The sequence below is a fragment of the Capricornis sumatraensis genome, chromosome 9 (assembly GCF_032405125.1).
Source record: "Capricornis sumatraensis isolate serow.1 chromosome 9, serow.2, whole genome shotgun sequence".
NCBI lineage: Eukaryota > Metazoa > Chordata > Mammalia > Artiodactyla > Bovidae > Capricornis > Capricornis sumatraensis.
Window position 1 is genome coordinate 71,391,099 of NC_091077.1, and position 25,115 is coordinate 71,416,213.

A 25,115-nucleotide genomic window follows, 5' to 3' on the forward strand; every position below is an offset into this window, starting at 1 on the left:
ATCTAGTGGGGGTGATTCAGGTGGTTTCATGTGAAATGTTTTGCAGAAGAGGGAGATACTGCATATGAAACTGGGAGGTCAGGAAAGACCTGGGGAAGCAGTGCTCAGTTGAGCCTGAGAGATGGCGGGGACTTGTCTAGGTGTAGGGGAGTTGAGAGGGTGAGAGCTCTAAACTGACTGAAAGATAACATGTGACGTGGAGTTTAGTGTTTCAGTTCACAGGTGGTTGGAAACGGGACCTTGGTCTGTTCCCAGATGCGTCAGGAATAGACAAGGTGAGGGAACCTGGCTAAGGATGCGTGGAGGCCATTCAGAATCTAAAGTGCTCAGGAAAGCCCCTCTCCTAGGGTAGGGTAAGAATCTCACCCTCCACGGCTCTCCACTGTAACTCAGGTTGAGATCACTGGCATGCCCTTGTTGGCAAGAAAATGGTTAATGAACAATATAGGGAAAGGCAGTGGTGCCACACTTAGCCCCGGGCAGGCATCTAATAAGTGCTTACTGGCTGTGTTAATGGGAGTGGATGTTTTCCCAACTTTTGCAGGTACCCTGGAACCCAGGTCCCCTGAAGCTGAGGAGATTCCTGGGGACCTTGTCCTGTGGGTCTCTGCAGTGGTGATGGTTTCACAGAGCAGGAAATCTAAAATATTCATGACATGGCTATTCCAGGAGCTACTTCTAGCTACATGGGGGCTCAGGACTTCTCACTAACTTGTTTATGTTTTTTATTCAGTCCAAAAACATGTATTACCTGTTATGAATGTGGAGACCAAGAGATGAACTTCTGGTCTACAGGGAAATGAATGTGAGTACAAATTACTCTTAAGATACAAAATACAGTATGTCAGAGGAAAAGTACAATGTGTTATAAAAAATGAGAGGGCTTTCCCCCTTTGATTCAGTTCAGTTCATTTCACAGTTTCATTCATGTCTGGAGAACATCCTCATGGTTAAATGAGAGAAGATGAGTACATTAGGGTATGGATGACCACAGAGGGATTACAGTCTGATAGGGGCAGCCATGTACCTGACAGGGTAAATTTGCTTTTCCACATCTGTCCACGCCTCTCTTGAGTGTGCCATCTCATACTGTAGAGGTTGTTGTTGTTCAGTCACTCAGTTGTGTCTGACTCATAGCTACCCCTAAGGACTGCAGTATGCCAGGCTTCTCTGCCCTTCACTCTCTCTCTGAGTTTGCTCAAACTCATGTCCATTGAGTTGATGATGCCATGGCTGGAAAACTAAACATCCTTTTGCTAAGATCCTTGCTGCTGGGTTCCTGTTTGAGATTTAGGTTTAGCATATTCAAAAGCAGAAACATTACTTTGCCAACAAAGGTCCGTCTAGTCAAGGCTATGGTTTTTCCAGTGGTCATGTATGGATGTGAGATTTGGACTGTGAAGAAAGCTGAGCGCTGAAGAATTGATGCTTTTGAACTGTGGTGTTGGAGAAGACTCTTGCTTGGACTGCAAGGAGATCCAACCAGTCCATTCTGAAGGAGATCAGCCCTGGGATTTCTTTGGAAGGAGTAATGCTAAAGCTGAAGCTCCAGTACTTTGGCCACCTCATGCAAAGAGTTGACTCATTGGAAAAGACTCTGATGCTGAGAGGGATTGGGGGCAGGAGGAGAGGGGGACGACAGAGGATGAGATGGCTGGATGGCATCACTGACTCGATGGACGTGAGTCTGAGTGAACTCCGGGAGTTGGTGATGGACAGGGAGGCCTGGTGTGGTGCGATTCATGGGGTCGCGAAGAGTTGACACAACTGAGTGACTGAACTGAACTGAACTGAGTCCTGTGGGCGTGTGCAAGACCTGAATTCAAAACTGAGTTAGGAAGAAAAACTGAATGTGTACCTTGGTGTGGGTTTTGTCCAGATGTGAGTGTGTGCACACACATAATAATGGATGGGGGCCTCTGTGACCCCCATCCTGTTTGGAGAGGAGGCAACAGCCTGGGAGAAATCCATTTTGCTGGGATCAGCCCAAAAGGTACAGCATGGCGCTAGGGTTCTTGCAGTAGCTCCTGGTGTCCAGATTATACCTAGGATGGTGTGTTCCTATAGCCAGAGACTGGGCCAATTCATCCCTGAACTCTAGCTTCCAGGTTGGATGTGTGTGGGGCAGGGGGGTGTGGGGGTCCAGTACTATGGATAGTGTTTTGGGAATCATTCCTGGAAGCCCAGGTAGAACTCGCTCTGTGCTGATTCTGAACTCACTTGATTTTATTAATTCCATGTTTTCTTAAAATAGCTAGAAGGGTTTTATCTCTTCACTTGAACCCTAATTGATATGTTATGCTGTGAAGTACAGGTGCCAGAAAAGTCAGAGAAGGGACATGAGTGCACAGTGGAACAAGCAGGGAAGAAATCCAGAGGACTGCAATTCTTTCCTCTTTCAATTTCACCTCCTACTCTCAGCCCCTCTTCCATCCTATAATCAATCTTCAAATGAATTAATCAATTGAATTGATTGTGTCAAACAACGACAGTGCACAAGGCACTCTGATGTTGAGGGTCACAGTCGTGAATGGATACACAAGGCCTCTGCTTATGCAAAGACGGATGTTCTACCAGCACTCAAATAAACACAGAATTCAAAATCATGGTAAGAGTTTTGAAGGAAAAGAAGAGGGAACTGTGGGAGAAAATGATGGTGTGGAGTCTGCAAGAGAACTTATTTTGATTGGGAGGTCTGGGAAGATTGTTCACGTAGGTAACCTTTAAGGTGAGCCGCACAGGAATAAAAAAGAGCCAACTGTGCCAAGGGCAGAGGAGGGGCAGGAGAGGCGTCAAGCAGCAGGAACAGAGTGTAAGAGCCATGTGAGCCTTTCTCAGCACCTTCCTGCTGCTCCCTGTGTAATAGCCATAGGGCACAGCCGCAGTCCTTAGCCTTTTTGTGCTGAACGCTCTGTGATTTGTCATCCTCCCAGACATTTCTCCTGTTTTTCCCATGTGACGGTGTTCCTCAGTCTTGGCATTAGTGACATCTGGGGCTGGATGAGTCTTCCGCTGTGGGAACTGTCCTGTGCCCTGTTGGATGTTACCGCTGGCCTCTACTCCCTAAGTGATAGTACTTAGGCCTCTGCCCCTAGTTGTGACAACCAAAAATAACTCCAGACATTGCCAAATGTCCCGAGAGGGGCGATGTCACCTCTTTGAAAACTGCCGCCTCCCCTCTGCTTTGGTCAGGTGGTCTTCTTGCTGGCTCCCAAATGCACCTTTAACCTTGTATGTTTCTGCACCTCCACTAATGCAGTTCCCTCTAATTATTACCTGCTCTTCTGCCCCTCCGCAAAGCCTTACCCATATTTCTACAAGAAATGCATGGCTCTTATTTACTCAGCATCCCTCCGTCCTTTGGGGCATTTGTATTGGATGACTCTCATGTGTTTGAGTGGTAGAGTATCCTGCCTGCCCAGGTGTGTGGAGCCGTGACCTTTCCTTCTGTGTCCAGTTAAGAGCCAGAGGCTGGATGTGAACCAGCCAGCCATCCAAGCTGAGCCAGCCAGGCTTTCCATGGGCTCTCCATGGGAGGGCACTCTTGTGAACTGTTAACTTTTAAGTACAGAGCCCTCGACTGCCACTGGCAGGGAGCCTGCCACTTGGAGAGGGCCTACTCCAAGCCTGTGACCACTTTATTAGAGCCTTTTGTTCAGAGACTTGTGCTAAAGCATTCACATTCTATGTTCTCTCTCACCCCGCTTAAGCTAGTTTGGATTGTTTCTGTCAGTTATCACAAAAAGTGACCTAATTCAATTTTCCTCAATGCCTGGTTCAAATCTCTCCCCTTTAGGACATGCTTGCTGAAGGAAATGCTTGCTTTGAATCCATTGCTGGTGGTTTTCTGGAGCCAGCAGCCAATTCTTTGTCTCTTTTCCCAAGTTTGAGTTTAGTGACATCAAGCTGCTATTTGAAATCATCATAGAGAGAATAATTATACCATGGAAATCAGCAAATACTACAAATCAAGAGTCTCTTTTTCCCACCTCAGCCAGTTTACCAGCATACCACTGTCTAAGTCTTCTCAGTTGTACCCCCATTTGAATATTAATCATTCACTAATTCACGACATCTCTTGCTTTTTGAATATGGTGAGGTTGGGAAGACAAGCGCCCTCAACATAGGCTGCATCTAAGTCTTCAGAATCTCAAAGGAGGAAAGGTCTTGAGAAATACTGTGGTCCAAGGTCTTCACTTCACACACAAGGACAAAGAGATCCAGAGACCTTCAGTGACTTGGTAGTTGTGAAGTCAAGATAAAGCCCGAGATCTTTTGACTTACACACATTATTAATATACAGGCCTTTCTGGTCTTCCTCTGTGGCGTTTTCAACCTTTCCTTTCTCCAATTTTGGGACAAAAGAGGGTTTTAAAATGCTTGTTGAATCATTCCAAATAGCTAATGGTCACGATCCAAGTTGTCAGTGGTTACATTCAACAAGGGACTTTGAGGGTGTGAAGTCTCCAGAATGAGATCATTCCAGATGGGGTCTTAAAAATGTGGCAACACTGGGGAGACAGCTGTTCACAAAGGGGACTTGCTACCTTCCCATGGAAAGATCACAATGCTGGAGTGAGGGTTGCCTGCCCTGGGTGTTGGAACACTTAGAATGAAACAAGATGATAGTTGAATTGCATGGAAAGCTTTGCAGATTTATAAAAATTCAAAATACACTATTTTTTAAATATAGCTGTTCTGTGTCCAGTAATTTATGCTGGAAGTATTCATAAGGGTATCCACTGCAACCTTGTTTGTACAAATAAAAGACTGGAAACAATCTAAATGTTAAGCAATAGGGGACTAATTAAAGAAAGCATTTTAAATATATATATATGTGTATATATGTGTATGTATATATATATGTATGTATGTATACACACACACACACACACAGAGGCAGAACTCTATATACTATTATGGAATTTTCTCCAAGACATACTGTTTAGTTATAGAAAGAAGGAACAGAATGGTGTGTATAGTTTGCTGCCATTCAAATTTGAAAAAGGAGAGGAGAGGCTTCCCTGGTGGCTCAGTGGTACAGAATCTGCCTGCCAATGCAGGAGACATGAGTTTGATCCCTGGTCTGGGAAGACCCCATATGCCACGGAGCAACTAAGCCTGTGCTCTGGAGCCCGAGAACTACGACTGCTGAAACCCGTGTGCCCTGGAGCCTGTGCTCCACAGCAGGAGAAGCGATCAGAGAGAAGTCTGTGCGCCGCAGCTAGAGAGTAGCCCCCACCACGGGAGAAAAAAGAGCCCACACAGCAGTGAAGATGCAGCACAGCCAAAAATAAAAATATAAAAGTTTCTAAAAAAGAAGAGGTGAGGAAAACACAGATGCACATGGATGTATGAGCATATTCTATCTCTTAGGAGGATATACAAAAACTTTTAACAGCAGAAGTTGTCTCTGAGAGACGAACTGGAAAATAGCAATAAGAGAGAGTTGTATTTTTTCGCTTATGTCTTTTGGAATAATTTGATTTTTAAAACAATGGAAATCATTTACTTAACACTCAAAAAAATAAAGAAATGCTGTGTTGTGCTTCTTAGAAATTCTTCTTTTGCTCTGATAGATGAGTCAGATCTGGGGATGTGGCAGAGAGTTTAGGGAGCTAATAATACCTCCCCCAACAGTTATATACTTACTTAAAAAAAAAAAAAAAACATTCTCAAGGAAAAGTCTGTTGCAGTCTTCCACTTTTGGGACAAGTATTTCCCCCCTTGTACAGTTGAAGGAACTGGGGTCCAGAAGCAAGGTCATCTTCCCAAGGTCACAGTGAGAGAGGGGCAGCACTGGGATGAGAGCTCAGAACTTGCCCAGGCTTAAGTTCCTTCTTCTTGGCCATGTTTAGCTGGGCAGAGGGCTTCAACAAGCATAGTTTTCATGGGAAGAGAAAGAAGAACCAGATAATTCTAAGGGGCTTTTCTGGTCTGAGGTTTCAGGAAAGTTAAAGGCCTGATCCAGCTACAGTCCCAGCACAAATGAAGTCAGACCAAAGTAGACACCACTTACATTCAACGGGAAATGACCCAGAAAAGATCCAACCAGTTTCCAGATGTAACTTGAAAGGCATCAGTTGGAGAGACTTCATTTTGGAATCTGATGCAAAAACCTCTTGATGAGATTTCTCTCAACTCAGTTTGTGGATCGAAAAATGAACAGACGTTTGATTTGAGGGAGATGCTCTGTTAAGAAAGTCTAGAGCCTTCTGGTTTGTAGAATCAAGCTTAGAGAAAGTAGCCTATGAGTTTAGGAGGCAAATCTTTGCCATGCTTTGCCAGCATAATTTTGGGAGGGAATATGTGAAATATAGGGTCTGTCCCTGCCTTTTGGCTGAGAGGAAGCGCAGACATCCCAGATTGAGGGAAGAGACTTGTTGAAACTGCATAAATGAGATTTACCTTGTGGCTAGAAAGAAATGTTTTATTCTGTTAGCTGCTGTGATGTGCAAAGAGATTAATTTCTCTAAATCTTGTATTTTAAAAGATTTCTGCAGATTTAAGAAATACTCAGAAGACACTTGACTCTACACATCTCATCCACGTTATTATAGGTATGATAAAAAATTTAAAAAGCACACCAGAGTCTGTCTAATGTGCTACTGATTATGAAGATAAAAGTTTATGTACACACACATTTTTAACCACTCTTTAAAGACATGTAACCTGGTAGCCATGGCTGCCTCTTAGGAAGAGAACTGTGGGAGCTGAGATGGGGTCGGAGGTAACAGCCTTCACTGTACTGTCTCAATTTACCATATACCTGTTTCACATTTTAAAAGTAAAACATGCTCTGAAAAACTCAAAGGGAAAAACATACCTTTATAATGGAGAGATTTGGTGGCCACTCTGCTAATCAAGTAGGGAAATTTAGCATTACCAAGTGCATGAAACCTGACGTTTACATGATACATCCAGGTTTTAACCTGACTATAATTAAACCTTCACACCTAACCTCTGATTAGCAGAAAGCGTAGGGAATAGAGAAACTAGGTAAACAACACAGGAGAAAACAATCAGTTCAGAGAGTGAGGCATTCTTCGAAATGTTAATGTCATAGAAATATTAAAAAGAGGTTTAAAAAATTAGGAATAAAAAATATTTGGGGGGCAATTGGAAGTTTGAATATGGTCTGAGTATTAGACAATATTAGGGAATTATTGATAATTTTCTTGCGTGTGAATAGTGGTTTTGTGGTTATATAGGATAACGTCCTTATTCTTAGCGGATGCATGCTGAAGTATGGAGGGAGGCATCATGATGTTGGGAACTTATTTTTAAATGGTTTAGAAAACACACATGAACACACAGAACCTCACATACACACGTGAACAACCCCTCCACTCCACCCCACTCACGCTACACACGCACACAGAGTTGACTAATATTAAGCTGGGGTCTTAGTTTCAAACTGAGCCATGTGATGTCAGGGCTGGGACTGACAAATGACCTTCTGTTAATCCTCCGCTCTGTTTCTCCTCTGCCATTGGCCCTTCTGTTAGTCTGCCTGTAGGGGGCTCTGGAAGAGAATTAGGAGTCTAAAGGAGTCGCAAAGAGCTTGCTTGTTTCTGTTTTGCTTCTGTTACTCTCAGCCTCCCCCCAGCAACAGTCCCTCACCCTGGGAATGACATTTATTTCCTGTAGGAGCAGCTTGTTTAAGTTTACATTTTTTCCACAGTCTCAGAACCAGCCTCATTATGCTTCTTCAGACATACCTGTTATTGTTGTTCAGTAACTCAGTTGTGTCTGACTCCTTGTGACCCCACAGACTGCACTTCCCTGTCCTTCACTATCTCCTGGAATTGCTCAAACTCATGCTGGTGATACCTTCCAACCATCTTATCCTGTGTCCCTTCTCCTCCTGCCCTCAATCTTTTGCAGCATCAGGGTCTTTTCCAGTGAGTCAATTCTTCCCATCAGGTGGCCAAAGTAATTGGAGCTTCAGCTTCAGCATCAGTCCTTCCAATGAATATTCAGGACTGATTTCCTTTAGGGTTGACTGGTTTGAACTCACCGCAGTACAAGGGACTCTCGAAAGTCTTCTCTAACACCACAGTTCGAAAGCATCAGTTCTTCGGTGCTCAGCCTTCTTTATGGTCCAACTCTCACTTCCACACATTACTACTGGAAAAAACATAGCTTTGACGATACAGACCTTTGCTGGCAAAGTGATGTCTCTGCTTTTGAATATGCTATCAAGGTTTGTCACCGCTTTTCTTCCAAGGAGCAAGCGTCTTTTAATTCCATGGCTGCAGTCACCATCTGCAGTGATTTTGCAGCCCAAGAAAATACATGTATCAGCTAGCTACTGCCTTCTCTGTCCCAGCTCCATGGGACCCCTAATCCAAGCTTCTAAATTCTATTAATCCTGAGCTCTTCTCCTATTTTCCAAGCCCTAAGGATGGTAACTGCTTTCTGTGTTTACTACAGTATTCCTTTTACCTTTCTAGTTCTCTAATACCTGGTTGCTGCTGCTGCTGCTGCTAAGTTGCTTCAGTCGTGTCCGACTCTGTGCGACCCCATAGACGGCAGCCCACCAGGCTCCCCCGTTCTGGGATTTTCCAGGCAAGAGTACTGGAGTGGGTTGCCATTGCCTTCTCCGAATACCTGGTTGACTGTTCTTTAAATTATTTCTGCAAAAGTAACTGGTGGTGTTTGTCTCCTGACTGAACTTTGACTGATACAGAAATTGGAACAAGGGATCTCAGGAAACAGACCCCGTTTTTTATGTTTGGGTTTGTCTTTAGACTTGAGTACAGTGTTGAACTCCTTGTCATGGAAATAAGATGCTAGTAACTCATGGTATGGAGTAGCCCTGATTAATCAAATTATTGGCTGTAGATTATTGCGATAAGGAACCTTCTGGGGACTTCCACTGCAGGGGGTATAGGTTCAATCCCTTGTTGGGGAACTGAGATCCTGCATGCCACAAGGTGTAGCCAAAAAAAAAAAAAAAAAAAATCTCCCAAAGCAGGTACTGTAGGAAGCAAGTACAAGAGAGAAAAAGCAGACCCCAAGAAAGGCATGCAAAAGCATTATCAATCTTGCAGACAAGATACCTCAAGACATACGACTCTTGGATTAAGTCCAGAGGGAACAGAAAAACATCTTGAAAGCAGGATGTGTGTTTGGAGGTGGGAAGCCATCAAACTGTTCCATGACCTGGCGTCTCTGAGTCAAATTTTTTTTGTATCTGGGGCTTTGTTATTTAGACAGCAACCTAAATCATTAGTTAAAACTAAGTCTTTCTTAGTTAATCTTCATGTCACATTCCTGGCCTATCTTTCACAGCCATATGGCTCCATATGCTTCTGAGAGCACGTTCTCCCTTGCACGTACTCCCCTGCCTGAAAACCTATAATAAAGCTGACTTGATCCGTTTGGGCACCTTCACCTCGGAGCGGTGTTGGTCCCCTGACCCTCGCTTCCATTCTTGCCTCTTTCTCATTCTTTCTCTGTATTGCGCTTTCGGGAAACCCTGGCTTGTTGAGCTGGACTCGACAAGTGGTGGCCAAACAGGGACCTGAAAGTGAAACCAGCCTATGATGCTCAGCTCAGAGCAGTGGAGAACACAGGGAAATCCAGCTGGTGCGGTGGACGGACGACTGAAGTACTTGGTAAGTACACCCCCGTGGATTTGTGAATCAGGGTAACAACGGGGCAAAATCCTTCTAAGTATGCAGAATATATGCCAGTCTTAAAGACTTTGTTGAAAAGCTCGGGAGTGCAAGTCTCTTTGTCTGCTGTTAGACTTATTTTCTGCTATTGAAAAACATTGCTATTGGCTTGATCCAGCTAAAGGAACTTTAAGGTATAAAGAATGGCAAGAAGTAATGCATTGCTTGTGCCAAGCTTATCAAAGTAGAGGAAAAATACCCTTGTCAGTATGGTCATTAGGAAATCTCATTCACACGGCTTTGGGTCCACTATAATCTGAGGTCTCCAAGTCTGATGATTCCACTTCTCAGAGACACAGTTAGAAGAAGAGTTAAATATATATGACAACAGTGATTCAGAGGAGGAGAAAAACCTTTAAAAGCAAAATTAAAAGAGGGAAATGTTATGGAAGTAATGAACAAATTTTGTTTGCTAGAACAGCTCGCCCGTCTGCACCCCTGGGTGAGCCTCCTCCTTTTGATCTGGAGACTCCTTGGGATGATGGCTTTATGTTAAAGCCACAAGTAACCCTTCCCAATCCGATCTCTCCATTTCATAGGGGAGTTCATATGGCTCAGTTACAAGGTGATGAAGATGCCTTAGCTCTTCCTGTAATAGTGACACAAGTTCCACCCAGACCTCAATTCCCATATAGAGGATTAAATTATGATTATAACCCTTTACCTTTCAAAATTATTAAAGAGATCAAACAGGCTTGTACTCAATATGGAACTAATTCTCCTTATACTATGGGATTGATTCAAGGTGTGTCACAGGCAGAAAGATTGATCCCTCATAATTGGGAGATGGTTGCTAGGACCTGTTTAACTACTCTGAATGTTTACAATTTAGGGGATGGTGACAAGATGAGACTAGTCAGCAAGCTGATAGGAATGCAGCCACCAATCCCGCCCCCACCACCTCTCCGTTAACATTTCTTTAGAACAATTGATGGGATCTGGTGCATATTTTGAATTCAGGCCCTTAACAAAAGAAAAACTAGAAGGTTTAACCACATCAGTTAATGAACAAAAAGAATTGGGACATGTCATGAAATTTACTAGCCCCTGGAATTCCCCTGTTTTTGTTATAAAGAAAAAATCAGGAAAATGGAGAATGTTAACAGAAGCTATACTTGAATGGGTATTTTTACCTCATAAACAAGTAAAATTGCTAACCACCTATAATAGATATGATCAGCAAACTGATTTTTAAAATACGTAATCGTACTCAACATCTTTCCGGATATGATCCACACAATGTTATAGTCCCTCTTTCAAAGGAATAAGTTGAAATTTATGTATTCAAAATATTGAAAGGCAAATTGCTCTCTCTAATTTTATAAGTAATATTGATTGTCATTTTCCATCATCTAAACTTTTAATTTTCTAAAAAAAATACCCTGATACTACCCAAGATTACTAAATCAGACCCTATAAAAGATGCTGATGTTTATTTTACAGATGCAAACAAAGATTTTAAATCTGGATATTTCGGCCCTATAGAAAAAACCTGACAATCCCAATATTCTTCTGTACAAAAAGCTAAATTAGATGTTATTCTTACTGTTTTGACAGGTATCAATGCCCCCATTAATATTGTTTCTGATTCCCAATATGCTATAAAAGTCACATCTCAGATTGATTACAATCCCTATGTCCAATCTAATAATATATCAAATATTTTAAAAATTACAATCAGTAATATATAATAGAACTTATCCTTTCTATATTACCCATATTCGTTCCCATTCCCAACTTCCTGGACCACTGGTGGCTGATAATGAGACAATAGATACCAAACATCTCTTTTATGACACCCACTTAATTTCATGAATTAACTCATACAAATGTAAAAGGATGACAATATAAATTTCAGATTTCACGGCAACAAACATCGTTGCTGTGACATCATCTCACAATGCCCTACATGTCAACAAACTAACGTCATCCCATCTTTACCAGAAGGCATTAATCCTTGAGGATTATACCCCAATGTGATATGGCAAACATATGTAACTCATATACCATCTTTTGGAAATTCTGGACTGATTCATGTATCTATTGGCACGTTTTCAGGAATGATTTTTGCTTCACATCATGTAGGAGAGACTACTTTCCATTGCATTTCTCATTTTAAACAAGATGCATATATGGGACTCCCCAAAACTATGAAAACAGATAATGGCCCAGTGTATAAAAGCCATACTTAAAAATTATTTTTTGAAGACTGGTCAATTCAACATGTAACTGGAACTCCCCATAATCCTCAAGGTCAAATGACAGTAAAAAGAACCACCACATATTAAAACAATTATTATTAAAACAAAAAGGGAGAAAGAGGTATGGATTAGGGCCTAACTACCCTAAAAATAAACTTGCTATAGCCCTTTTTATATTAAATTTAAGTTAATTTATTTTATATTAAATTTATTATTTTTTTATATTAGAGGAAGTAATGAAAAGCAGCTGAAGTACATTGGGATGAAGTACAAACATCTCATGAAATAATTAGTAGAAAAGAACAAACACAGTTCACCAAAAAATAATGTGGAAGGATGATAAACAGTGGAAAACAGGGCTTATGCTTAAACAAGGACGAGGTTCTGCTCTTATTTTGACAGAGGACAATGAACATCCGTGGATCCCCAAATGAAAAATCTGGTATAGGAAAGAAAAGAACATGGTTTGACATAGATCCCCTGCTTGAGCCACCAATTGGAGCCATGTCTCAATACTTAGACCAGGTCCATCCAAAACTAAACGGACACAGAGCGCCACTCTACCAACATGGGGACAAATAAAGAAGCTATCCCAAGAAGCTGAAAAGATAGTACATAGGCGAAAACTTCCTAAAACACCTGACAACCTGTTCTTGGCCATGGTAACATTGTTAACATTGGCAGTAAGTGTACAGGCTAATTCCAGTTATTAATATTGGGAGTGAGCTTCCCTGTGGCTCAGACGGTAAAGGTGTCTGCTTGCAATGCGGGAGACTTGGGTTCGATCCCTGGGTGGGGAAGATCCCCTGGAGAAGGAAATGGCAACCCACTCCAGTACTCTTGCCTGGAAAATTCCATGGATGGAGGAGCCTCGTAGACTACAGTCCATGGGGCCACAAAAAGTTGGACGTGACTAAGCGACTTCACTTTCTTTCTATGTTCCTAACCCACTTCTATTACATGGGAAGATTCAACAGTTCCCATTTTTGTGAATGACTCAGCTTGGCTTCCCGGCCCCTATGATCAAAGTTTCCCAGATAAACCAGAAGAAGCAGGGTATATATTAAACAATTACACTATTGGGTCTGAAAGTACCCCCATTTGCATTGGACATGGAGAGATCTATTTAAAAACAGATTATCCAAAAATGGTTAAGTTCAGTCACTCAGTCATGTCCGACTCTTTGCGACCCCATGAATCGCAGCACACCAGGCCTCCCTGTTCATCACCATCTCCTGGAGTTCACTCAGACTCATGTCCATCAAGTCCGTGATGCCATCCATCCAGCCATCTCACCCTCGGTCGTCCCCTTCTCCTCCTGCCCCCAATCCCTCCCAGCATCAGAGTTTTTTTCCAATGAGTCAACTCTTCTCATGAGGTGGCCAAAGTACTGGAGTTTCAGCTTTAGCATCATTCCTTTCAAAGAAATCCCAGGGTTGATCTCCTTCAGAATGGACTGGTTGGATCTCCTTGCAGTCCAAGGGACTCTCAAGAGTCTTCTCCAACACCACAGTTCAAAAGCACCAATTCTTCGGCGCTCAGCTTTCTTCACAGTCCAACTTTGACATCCATACATGACCACAGGAAAAACCATAGCCTTGACTAGACGGACCTTAGTCGGCAAAGTAATGTCTCTGCTTTTGAGTATGCTATCTAGGTTGGTCATAACTTTTCTTCCAAGGAGTAAGCGTCTTTTAATTTCATGGCTGCAGTCACCATCTGCAATGATTCTGGAGCCCCAAAAAATAAAGTCTGACACTGTTTCCACTGTTTCCCCATCTATTTCCCATAAAGTGATGGGACCAGATGCCATGATCTTCGTCTTCTGAATGTTGAGCTTTAAGCCAACTTTTTCACTCTCCTCTTTTACTTTCATCAAGAGGCTTTTTAGCTCCTCTTCACTTTCTGCCATAAGGATGGTGTCTGCATATCTGAGGTTATTGATATTTCTCTGGCAATCTTGATTCCAGGTTGTGCTTCTTCCAGCCCAGCGTTTCTCATGATGTACTCTGCATAGAAGTTAAATAAGCAGGGTGACAATATCCAGCCTTGACGTACTCCTTTTCCTATTTGGAACCAGTCTGTTGTTCCATGTCCAGTTCTAACTGTTGCTTCCTGACCTGCATACAGATTTCTCAAGAGGCAGGTCAGGTGGTCTGGTATTCCCATCTCTTTCAGAATTTTCCATAGTTTATTGTGATCCACACAGTCAAAGGCTTTGGCACAGTCAATAAAGAAGAAATATTTTCTGGAACTCTCTTGCTTTTTCCATGATCCAGCAGATGTTGGCAATTTGATCTCTGGTTCCTCTGCCTTTTCTAAAACCAGCTTGAACGTCAGGGAGTTCACGGTTCACGTATTGCTGAAGCCTGGCTTGGAGAATTTTGAGCATTATTTTACTAGTATGTGAGATGAGTGCAATTGTGCGGTAGTTTGAACATTCTTTGGCATTGCCTTTCTTTGGAATTGAAATGAAAACTGACCTTTTCCAGTCCTGTGGCCACTGCTGAGTTTTCCAAATTTGCTGGAATATTGAGTGCAGCACTTTCACAGCATTATCTTTCAGGATTTGAAACAGCTCAATTGGAATTCCATCACCTCCACTAGCTTTGTTCGTAGTGATGCTTTCTAAGGCCCACTTGACTTCACATTCCAAGATGTCTGGTTCTAGATTAGTGATCACATCATCATGACTATCTGGGTCGTGAAAATCTTTTTTGTACAATTCTTCCGTGTATTCTTGCCACCTCTTCTTAATATCTTCTGCTTCTGTTAGGTCCATACCATTTCTGTCCTTTATCGAGCCCATCTTTGCATGAAATGTTCCCTTGGTTATCTCTAATTTTCTTGAAGAGATCTCTAGTCTTTCCCAATCTGTTGTTTTCCTCTATTTCTTTGATCGCTGAAGAAGGCTTTCTTATCTCTTCTTGCTATTCTTTGGAACTCTGCATTTAGATGCCTATATCTTTCTTTTTCTCCTTTGCTTTTCGCCTCTCTTCTCTTCACAGCTATTTGTAAGGCCTCTCCAGACAGCCATTTTGCTTTTTTGAATTTCTTTTCCATGGGGATGGTCTTGATCCCTGTCTCCTGCACAATGTCACGAACTTCATTCCATAGTTCATCAGGCACTCTATCTATCAGATCTAGGCCCTTAAATCTATTTCTCACTTCCACTGTATAATCATAAGGGATTTGATTTAGGTCATACCTGAATGGTCTAGCGGTTTTCCCTACTTTCTTCAATTTAAATCTGAATTTGGCAATAAGGAGTTCATGATCTGAGCCACAGTCAGCTCCTGGTCTTGTTTTTGTTGACTGTATAGAGCTTCTCCATCTTTGGCTGCATAGAATATAATCAATCTGATTTCGGTGTTGACTATCTGGTGATGTCCATGTGTAGAGTCTTCTCTTGTGTTGTTGGAAGAGGGTGTTTGCTATGACCAGTGCCATCTCTTGGCAAAACTCTATTAGTCTTTGCCCTGCTTCATTCCGTATTCCAAGGCCAAATTTGCCTGTTACTCCAGGTGTTTCTTGACTTCCTACTTTTGCATTCAGTCCCCTATAATGAAAAGGACATCTTTTGGCTGTTCTAAAAGGTCTTGTAGGTCTTCATAAAACCGTTCAACTTCAGCTTCTTCAGCATTACTGGTTGGGGCATAGACTTGGATAACTGTGATATTGAATGGTTTGCCTTGGAGACGAACAGAGATCATTCTGTCATTTTTGAGACTGCATCCAAGTACTGCATTTCAGACTCTTTTGCTGACCATGATGGCTACTCCATTTCTTCTGAGGGATTCCTGCCCACAGTAGTAGATATAATGGTCATCTGAGTTAAATTCACCCATTCCAGTCCATTTTAGTTCGCTGATTCCTAGAATGTCGACCTTCACCCTTGCCATCTCGTTTGACCACTTTCAATTTGCCTTGATTCATGGACCTGACATTCCAGGTTCCTATGCAATATTTCTCTTTACAGCATTGGATCTTGTTCTATCACCAGTCACATCCACAACTGGGTATTGTTTTTGCTTTGGCTCCATCCCTTCTTTCTTTCTGTAGTTATTTCTCCTCTGATCTCCAGTAGCATACTGGGTACTTAATGACCTGGGGAGTTCCTCTTTTGGTGTCCTATCATATTGCCTTTTCATACTGTTCATAGGGTTCTCAAGGCAAGAATACTGAAGTGGCTTGCCATTCCCTTCTCCAGTGGACCACATTCTGTCAGGCCTCTCCACCATGACCCGTCCGTCTTGGGTTGCCCCGCAGGCATGGCTTGGTTTCATTGAGTTAGACAAGGCTGTGGTCCTAGTGTGATTAGATTGACTAGTTTTCTGTGAGTATGGTTTCAGTGTCTCTGCCCTCTGATACCCTCTTGCAACACCTACCATCTTACTTGGGTTTCTCTTACCTTGGATGTGGGGATATCTCTTCACGGCAGCTCCAGCAAAGCACAGCCGCTGCTCCTTACCTTGGATGAGGGGTATCTCCTTACCGCCACCGTTCCTGACCTTCAACGTGGGATAGCTCCTTGTTAAATCTACTAAAGATGATAAGAATTCCTTTTTCCTTGTAACCGCTCTCACATTTTTAGAAAAGGAAAATAACATAATACATTATAGTCCTCCCAATATTCCAGAATGTATTATGAGGATAGGACATGGGATAGAAGATTGGATACAATGGAATAATTGTAAAGGAGCAGAAGGCCATCTATTGATCAATACTACTGAAGGTCCCATAATTGATTGGGGACCCAGAGGGACTCCAAAATTAAAAGACACCAATATTCCCAGTCCTTGGATATACCAAGGGACTCTCCAGTTCAGTTCAGTTCAGTTCAGTCACTGTTGTGTCCAACTCTTTGCGACCCCGTGGACTGCAGCACGCCAGGCCTCCCTGTCCATCACCAACTCCCAGAATTTACTCAAACTCATGTCCATTGAGTCAGTGATGCCATCCAACCATCTCATCCTCTGTTGTCCCCTTCTCCTCCTGCCTTCAATCTTTCCCAGCATCAGGGTCCTTTCAAATGAGTCAGCTCTTTGCAACAGGTGCCCAAAGTATTGGAGTTTCAGCTTTAGCATCAGTCCTTCCAATGAACATTCAGGACTGATTTCCTTTAGGATGGACTGGTTGTCTCTCCTTGCAGTCCAAGGGACTCTCAAGAGTCTTCTCCAACACCACAGTTCAAATGCATCAGTTCTTCAGTGCTCAACTTTCTTTATAGTCCAACTCTCACATCCATACATGACTACTGGAAAAACCATAGCCTTGACTAGACGGACCTTTGTTGGCAAGTAATGTCTCTGCTTTTTAATGGGACTCTTAGTACATTTGGTAATGAATCTTTGGTTTCTAATGGGATATGATTTGCCCCTCCCTTTCCGCATCTAGTTCACCATCCTATTCATAATGAGATCTGGAAAATACCTATGGCTTTGAAAACTCCTGAGACATGGAATGGTTGATATACCGAATATATTTTAAATGATCCTAAAACAACTTTTACTTCTACAAAAAACTCTACTCATAATATCCAAGCTTCTGTTAGACTTCCTTTTGCATTCATGGTTGGTCCAGCTAATTATGATAAAATTACTGGACTTATAAATTGTTTACAGTGTTCCTTTTACACGTTTAAATAATACTATCCCATCCAGTGACAGCTTACAGAGTATTCTTAAAACTAGAGTGGACATTTGGATACCAGTAGATTTACAAAGAATCTTGGCAAGAAAGTCCTACACTGTATGCCATAGAAGAAGTTATTAAAGGTTTAAAATGTGCCAAAAGATTCATTGGAATGCTTATAGCTGCTATTTTAGGTATTGTGGCTATCACTACCACTGCTGCGGTGGCTGGAGTAGCTTTACATCAGTCTGTTCAAGTACAGTTTGTACAAGAATGGCATAAGGATGCTGACATTTTACGGTCCACTCAACAAAAAATAGATGGAAAATTAGCTTCTCAGGTGGCTGATCTCCAACAGACAGTAATACTATTGGGAGATCAACTGGTTAGTTTACAAAAGCAGTTAAGATTAAAATGTGATTGGAATTACACCTCTTTTTGTCTTACAGCACATAAATACAGTCAGTCAAGGTTTAATTGGGACAAAATCAAGCAACATTTATTAAATCAAGAAAATATTTCTCTAGATATTCAAGATCTACAATATGATATATTAAAAACCTTTAATAAAAAGTTGGATATAATTTCTGGATCTAATTTAGTTGATACTATTGTTAATGGTATATCCTCTCTAAATCCTCTTAAACAGAACAAGGTCTATGGATATTGAATTATGTTAACCTCTGCTATAATTTTAATTGTTTTCTTTTGCTTCTGTGTAGTCTGGAGAACAGCGAGATGACATCACCAACAACATCACCAACAACAATTAGCCTTTTTTACAATTCTTTGCTTGCTGAAAAACAAAAAGGGGGAGATGTAGGAAGCAAGTACAAGGAAGAAAAAGCAGACCCCAGGAAAGGCATGCAAAAGCACTGTCAGTCTTGCTGACCAGGTACGTCAAGACATATGACTCTTGGATTAAGTCCAGAGGGAACAGAAAAACATCTTGAAAGCAGGATGCATGCCTGGAGGTGGGAAGCCATCAGACTGTTTCATGACCTGGAGTCTTTGAGTCAAATATTTTTTGTATCTGGAGATTTGTTATTTAGACAGCAACCTAAATTGTTAGTTAAAGTAAATCTTTCTTAGTTAATCTTTATGTTACAGTCCTAGCCTATCTTTAACAGCCATATGGCTCTATATGCTTCTGAGAGCACGTTCTCCTCTGCATGTACTTTCCTGCCTGAAAACCTAATAAAGCTGACTTGATCAGTTTGGGCATCTTCATCTTGGAGCAGTGTTGGTCCCCTGATCCTTGCTTTCAATTCTTGTGTCTTTCTCATTCTTTCACCGTACTGTGCTTTCAGGAAACCCTGGCTTGTTGAGCCAGACTCAACAAGCACCTTGGGGGACCCAAGTGGCTGCTGGGAATAACGATGACTACAAGGACTGTGGGGTGAGATGCCTCCTTCTGAGTGCTCTGGAGTGCTTACAGAAAGAAAACACACTCAGCCCTTTAACATCTCAGCTCAAGTCCCAGTCAGAGAACTAGAAAGGGTCTATGACAGCCCCTAAAGGTATCTTAGATCCATCAGAGTTACTAACTCAGACACAGGATTTCATTGTGAAGGTTGCAGAATTTAATGTAGATTGAGTTCACAGCTGATGTCCCACAGTGAAAGTCAGGATGAGGATTGGGCAAGTGTCCTCCGGACTTGGAATGAGGACGTCCAGGTGGACTCAGATGAAACTGAGAATCTTAACCCCTAAGTCACTCTGAGCCTTCCCCTTCTGTGTCTGAGATTAGGCTCCCTTTGCTTGAAGTCCCTGGAATACCGTCACCGAGACAGGTGACTGAAGGAGATACCTATACTCTTCAAGACCTACCTTACTGGTCTTCGCTGCCACTAGACCCATAACTAGGGTCAGATCCAGCACATTCCAAGGCAACAAGTACAAAGTCTGAACCTGGAGCGAAGAGTGTATAATCCAAAAGAACTACAAGATTTTTCTAATTTATATAGGCAGAAACCTGGTGAATAGATGTGGGGATGGGATTCTAGGAGCATTAGACCAAAAAAGGCAGGATATAACAGGCCAAATGCACTGATATGGGAATACTTATCAGGGATTCTGGACTTAATATGTTAGCTTGGACTTAAGCTTGGAGAACTTGGACTGAACAGTGACCTACATATAATGAGTTTGAGATCCCAGAAGTTCCCTGGCACAATGAAGAGAAAGGAATTCAGAGACTTGGGGAGACAGAAATGTTGGTGAACTTGTATGTATGACCTTCAAACTTCCCTCACCCACTACCCCCAGTGCTATATAGTTCAAGAGGGCCCAGAGCACACCCCTTCCCTGAGATACTGAGCAATACATTAGTGAGGAGATCACCGATATCCTCAGAAATCTCTGTGGTGGCTGTTCTCTGTGGGCTGGTAGAAGGTGCTGCCACTGAGATGAGTTCATGGATTTTGGTGGGGTTGACAGGATCCTGGAGTAGCGAGGGCCACGTGGCAGTGTTCAGTCATGAGGGATAAGGTGGATGCACTTCGAGCACAGAAGAGACAAAATGGAAATCAGAATGTTTTGACCCACAGGGATTGTTGATAGTAGCTGTGGTGGTTAATTTTACATGTTGACTTGGCTGGGTCATCAGGTGCCCAGATATTTGGTCCAATATTTCTCTGTTATTTATATTTTGATCCATTCAAAAGTTTTAATCTTAGAAAAATACATATAGCATAAGGTATAAAATAAGTGAAGAAACTGGGGCAAAGGAAAACTAAGTGTAGGAAAAATAAGATGAGGTGACAGGGCCAAAGAATCCATCAGAACTGTCTGGAAAGCTGGTTGAGAATGAAGCTCCTTGGCCCAGGCCAGTTAAATTAGAAATCTCTTGAACAGAGCTCTAGGATCTCCTCTTTAGCTGCCGCAATGACTTGGGAGTCTAGATGTAACTTAAAAGAAGACAAGGAGTGACTACCAAGATATCAGGATGTTTATTAGTGTCATGGAATTTAAAGCATAGAACCAGAGGAATGGACATTGGGACTAACTCCAAATAATACATTTAAAAATAAACCTTAAATTAACTAGGATCATCCTTTCTTTCACTATAACATTTTAAAATCCTCTTCTGATAACATTACCTCCCTAAAACAACCCTCAAGGACATGGGAGGACTCAGTATGTCATTTCATCCTTTGCCTTTGACTTTTAATGTGTGTTCTGGGAGGTCTTCTCTTTTTCTCTTGGCTCTATTCATAGCCTATTATACCAAGTAGCTTGGATATTCCAGTGCTTGGGTGCCTTTTTTATATGTATCACATCAAAAGGTTAAACAGATACTTAGAAGAATCCTATGTATTAGTAGCACTTAATCTTTTCTGCTGCTTGTGCTCTTATTCGCAAAACATATTTTCACGTCTCACAAGAAAATCAAAAGTTAAAAATGCTAAACTTTCTAAAACATAGGATTTGGTATATCGTAAATATTAAAGAGAGAATTATAGCTTAATTTTACAATGGACTTAAGAATATGTTAAAAATTATATACAAAAAGTTTGTTATTTTACAGTGACTTCTGCTGGAGCTGTAGTTTTTGTTCAATGATATCTGAGAAACGAGGAACTTTTTTTGAAATAGCCACACGGATGTCATCACTCATATTCAAGCAGCTTCTGGACTTTGTTTTAAAATGCAAAAGTGATGAAAATCCCAACTCACAAAGGTATGTAGTTGCAAATGGTATAAGGATTTCTAGCGCTGTCTTTGCCAGGCTGGGAAACACTGTGAATTGAGCACACCAGAAGTCCTCAAGCTTCATTGTCTCAAATTCCATTAGGATTTGGCCACTAGCTCGTAATTCAGCAAGATCATTTTTCACTAAATATCCATCATCGACAAAGTCCAGATTAAAGAGAAATGGATCCAGTATCCATTTACTTGCCTCATCAAGATCTCCAACAGAGAAGTAGCCATGGAAGAAGATGCTCAGCTGTTGCAGGTGCCGTGTTATTTCAGCTGCGATGCATAAAGCTTCATTATCGGAAACAACAATTTCTTCAAGAAAAGGAAAGTTGGTAAAATTTCTTTTCTCAATCCGCTTTAGCCAAAATGGAAACTTCCTAACAAAGGCAGACAACTTTTCTCTAGCGGATACTGTGTTCATTCCAGTCCTTTGCATAGATGCACTAAGTTCATTTAGGTGTTTGAATAAATCTGCAAGGTACGCAAGGTGAATTTTAAACTCTTTGTTTTCAAAGCCATCAACTAAATTGCTGCTTTGGTGGTGAAGAAACTGATTTATTTCTTCATGCATTTCAAAAATATGAGTAAGTATCTGGCCTCGGGAAAGCCACCTCATTTCAGTATGGAAAAGGAGAACACTATACTCTATTCCAATTTCTTCAAAAAAAGCCTGAAACAGGCGATGATTTGGAGCTCGCCCTTTGATAAAATTTATTACCCTCACCACAGTAAAAAGAGCATCCCTCAGTTTTGTAGGCAATGTCTTTGTGACAAGTGTATGAGGGTTCAGCAAACAATGTGTGATCACGATATGAGGTACCTCTTTTTTCACACAGCAAACAAACTCTGAATTTTCTCCTAGCATAGTAGAGGCACCGTCAGTACAAACAGAGCCGCATACATCAAGCGCTATCTTATGTTTTAAAAAGAAGTCTCTGAACAGGTTAAACACATCTTTCCCCTTCATTGTTAACTGCAGTGGTTCACAGAACAGGAATTCTTCTACAATCTCTCTCTCTCTTATGTATCGCACAAATGCCATCAGCTGACTGCAGTCATCCATGTCTGTTGTCTCCGCAAGCTGAATACCCACTTTAAGAGGACTGGCTTTGATATCTTCTAGAACTTGCTGTAAGATATCCTGGCTCATTTCATCAATTCTAGAATGGATCACATCATCTGATAAGGGTACCTGCTGAAGCTTCCTTTGTGCATCTGGTCCCAAAACTATTTGTGCTATTTCCAGTGCACAAGGTTTCACTAATTTTTCAGCTACTGTATGAGGATTCTTCTCCTTGGCACATAAATATGCAAACTGATATGATGCCTGTAGTAAGGCATCTTCCTGAGATGCAACTCCAAATGTTTTCAGGGTTTCACTCTGATCAGCTGGTGTTGGCACATGTTTCAGGCTACTGAGATCGTGCCCACCTATACCACCATGCTGTCTGTTAAAATGGTCAGACAGTTTTGACGGTCGGAGGTCAGCATTTGAAAATACCGAGTTACACAATACACACTGTGGGCGCTGAGTTCCATCAAGCTCTGTCATACAGGTGAACCAGTAACGAACATAGTCATCGTCCCATTTGCGTTTCTTCGACATGGCACCCCACACTTCTCACGCAGTATTCCACAGATGTTGAAGATTTTTGCTTGGAAGTAAAATATAATCCAGACATTAAAAACCAGTGGCTAACTGAATGAAAACAAAGCCACTTCTCATGCCATCCTGTCATCTGTGTACACGTCAAGAAATATCCTGTAACATGTCAGTTCAAAGTAAGCCATGACAATATGACAACTTAAATTGAGCAAACTCACAGCTAAAGTCCTGGAACAAACACCTTGCCAGCAAGTTATATATGAGAGATTAGGGCTTATGCAAATTGTGAATACCCTGTAAGTTCTCTATTGGTGAGCTGCAGTTATGGCTTACTTTGTTTTCAATGATGTATATTCCAAACAAATCTGGTACATTTTGTATCCCCAGAAAAGGCATCTCACTGCCATCCCTTCCTTCCATCCTATGCCAGAGATGCATGCACACCCCCCAGTTATGAACTAGTGAATGGAGAAGGAAGTCTTCACTAAATACTCTAAGGGCAGATTCTGACATGCTGGCTAGTTCTTTCTAATATATAAGGATTTAAATCAAATAGTCTATAAAACTATTTGATCCTTGACTGGCTTTGACTCCAACCTAAGCAGAGAATTTCAAACAGGTCTGACTAAGCCACCTTTGACACAGAAGCAGGATATGCACCATCAGTCCGTGATTCATACTGTCATATAAAAAAAGCAAAACAAGTGGCTCAGGAGAAACACAACTATTCTTGTTATTGAAATTTCAGAAAAAGTTCTCTCATAGAAGAAAAGCCTTAATTATAGTAGGAAAGGATGTAGAAGGCAGGTATTCTCTAGTAAATAAATGGAGGAATCATCTAAGTCTCTTGCTAAAATACATATTCTTAGACCCTACACTCAGATATTCTGATCCCCTCGCTCTGGAGTAGGAGCCCCAAATATGTACTCTAAATAAAGTGTTTTAGATAATTTTTCTGAATAGTACCCAGAATAGGAATCTCTTAACGAGAGTGCCTATCACAATCACTGGGAGCACTTCTGAAAGAAAACATGTCCCTGTACCACCTCAGAACTAATACATCATCATTTTCCAGAAGCAGGACAAGAGAATCTAAAATAAAGTTGTCCAGGTGATTCTGATACATATCCAAGTACACAGACAGATTTAGAGGAATGAACACATCCCCAGGCCAGTTCCTAGCCTTATAGATATTCTAGGTTGCTAAGTAAACACTAAATGCTTTAACACCCATTTACCTTTTCTGAGTTGATGACAACTTCCTATGAAAGCTGAGGGACCGAAAAAGAAAGATGTTTTCTTTTTTCCTCTTTCTCCCTCCTGAGCAATGAGTAATGGTATAATCCACATGTAGGCTCAAATATACCTTAGAAAACAATTCTATCTCCCATATAAATGATTCCCAAAGTTCTGTGCCACAGAATGTGGCTGAAATAATGTAACAGGGGTACACTGAAATCCAAATACCCACTTTAGCCATAAAAAACTCACAGTAAGCCAGCCAAGAATATTTACTTAAAGCCCTAGCTTGCTAGAGGCTCTGCCAAGAATAACTAGTTGTAAAATGTACTTCTATGTAACTAGCAAGTTGATCTACCATATGGTTGCTATTGACCAGTTTAAAATTGAAAGATGTCTGCCAGTCAATAAAGACAATTTAGAGTTGATCTTAAGCTTTCTTTTGTCAAGTGAGGAGACCATGGGCAGACTGTGTTTAGAACCTCTCCTAACTGATAACAGAATTATGAGATGAACATAAAAAAATGCTTATCTTTCTGTACATTGTTATGTATATTTTGGGGGTACAGAGAAAGCGAAGGAGAAAGCTTTACTTCAAATGATTTTCTTTACTTCATGTTTATTTCTAATGACTTCCAACTAGAAATTATGGGATGAGTTGAGTATATTCCTATCCATTCTATGCTACTCACATATATTTTGATTGAAGATTTACCTGTTTGGAAAAAGAGAATTTTTAGAAAAATTGTTCTCCCTCCCCCTCAAAAAGGGAGACTAGGTAGCAAGAAGTTTTAAGATCCTCAAAGATGAACTTACCGCCCAAGAGGCTTTCTTGTGTTATAGAATCTCGCGATTCTCACTTGTTCCTTTGTGGTATTTAGCAATCACAATACCCTAAAATATGTAAACATTAAAGAAAGCATCATCTTATTAAGGAATTATTATTAACCGAAACAGTGTGATAATGGTATGGTTGAGTTTTTAAAAAGTCTTCATCATTAGAAACACGGACTTAATTATTTACTGGTGGAATGATGTCTGGGCTCTCTG

At 41.3% G+C, this 25,115-nt stretch overlaps 1 protein-coding gene across 1 annotated transcript; it reads right to left on the reverse strand.

Moving 5' to 3' along the window:
- Positions 1–21,041: 21,041 nt before the first annotated feature.
- FAM200C (family with sequence similarity 200 member C) lies at positions 21,042–24,923 on the reverse strand. Its single transcript, XM_068981364.1, has 2 exons — positions 24,882–24,923; positions 21,042–22,875 (listed from the first exon to the last, which is right to left on the reverse strand). The coding sequence occupies exon 2, from the start codon at positions 22,824–22,826 to the stop codon at positions 21,042–21,044; it is 1,785 nt and encodes a 594-aa protein (XP_068837465.1). The 5' UTR covers positions 22,827–22,875; positions 24,882–24,923.
- Positions 24,924–25,115: the final 192 nt, after the last annotated feature.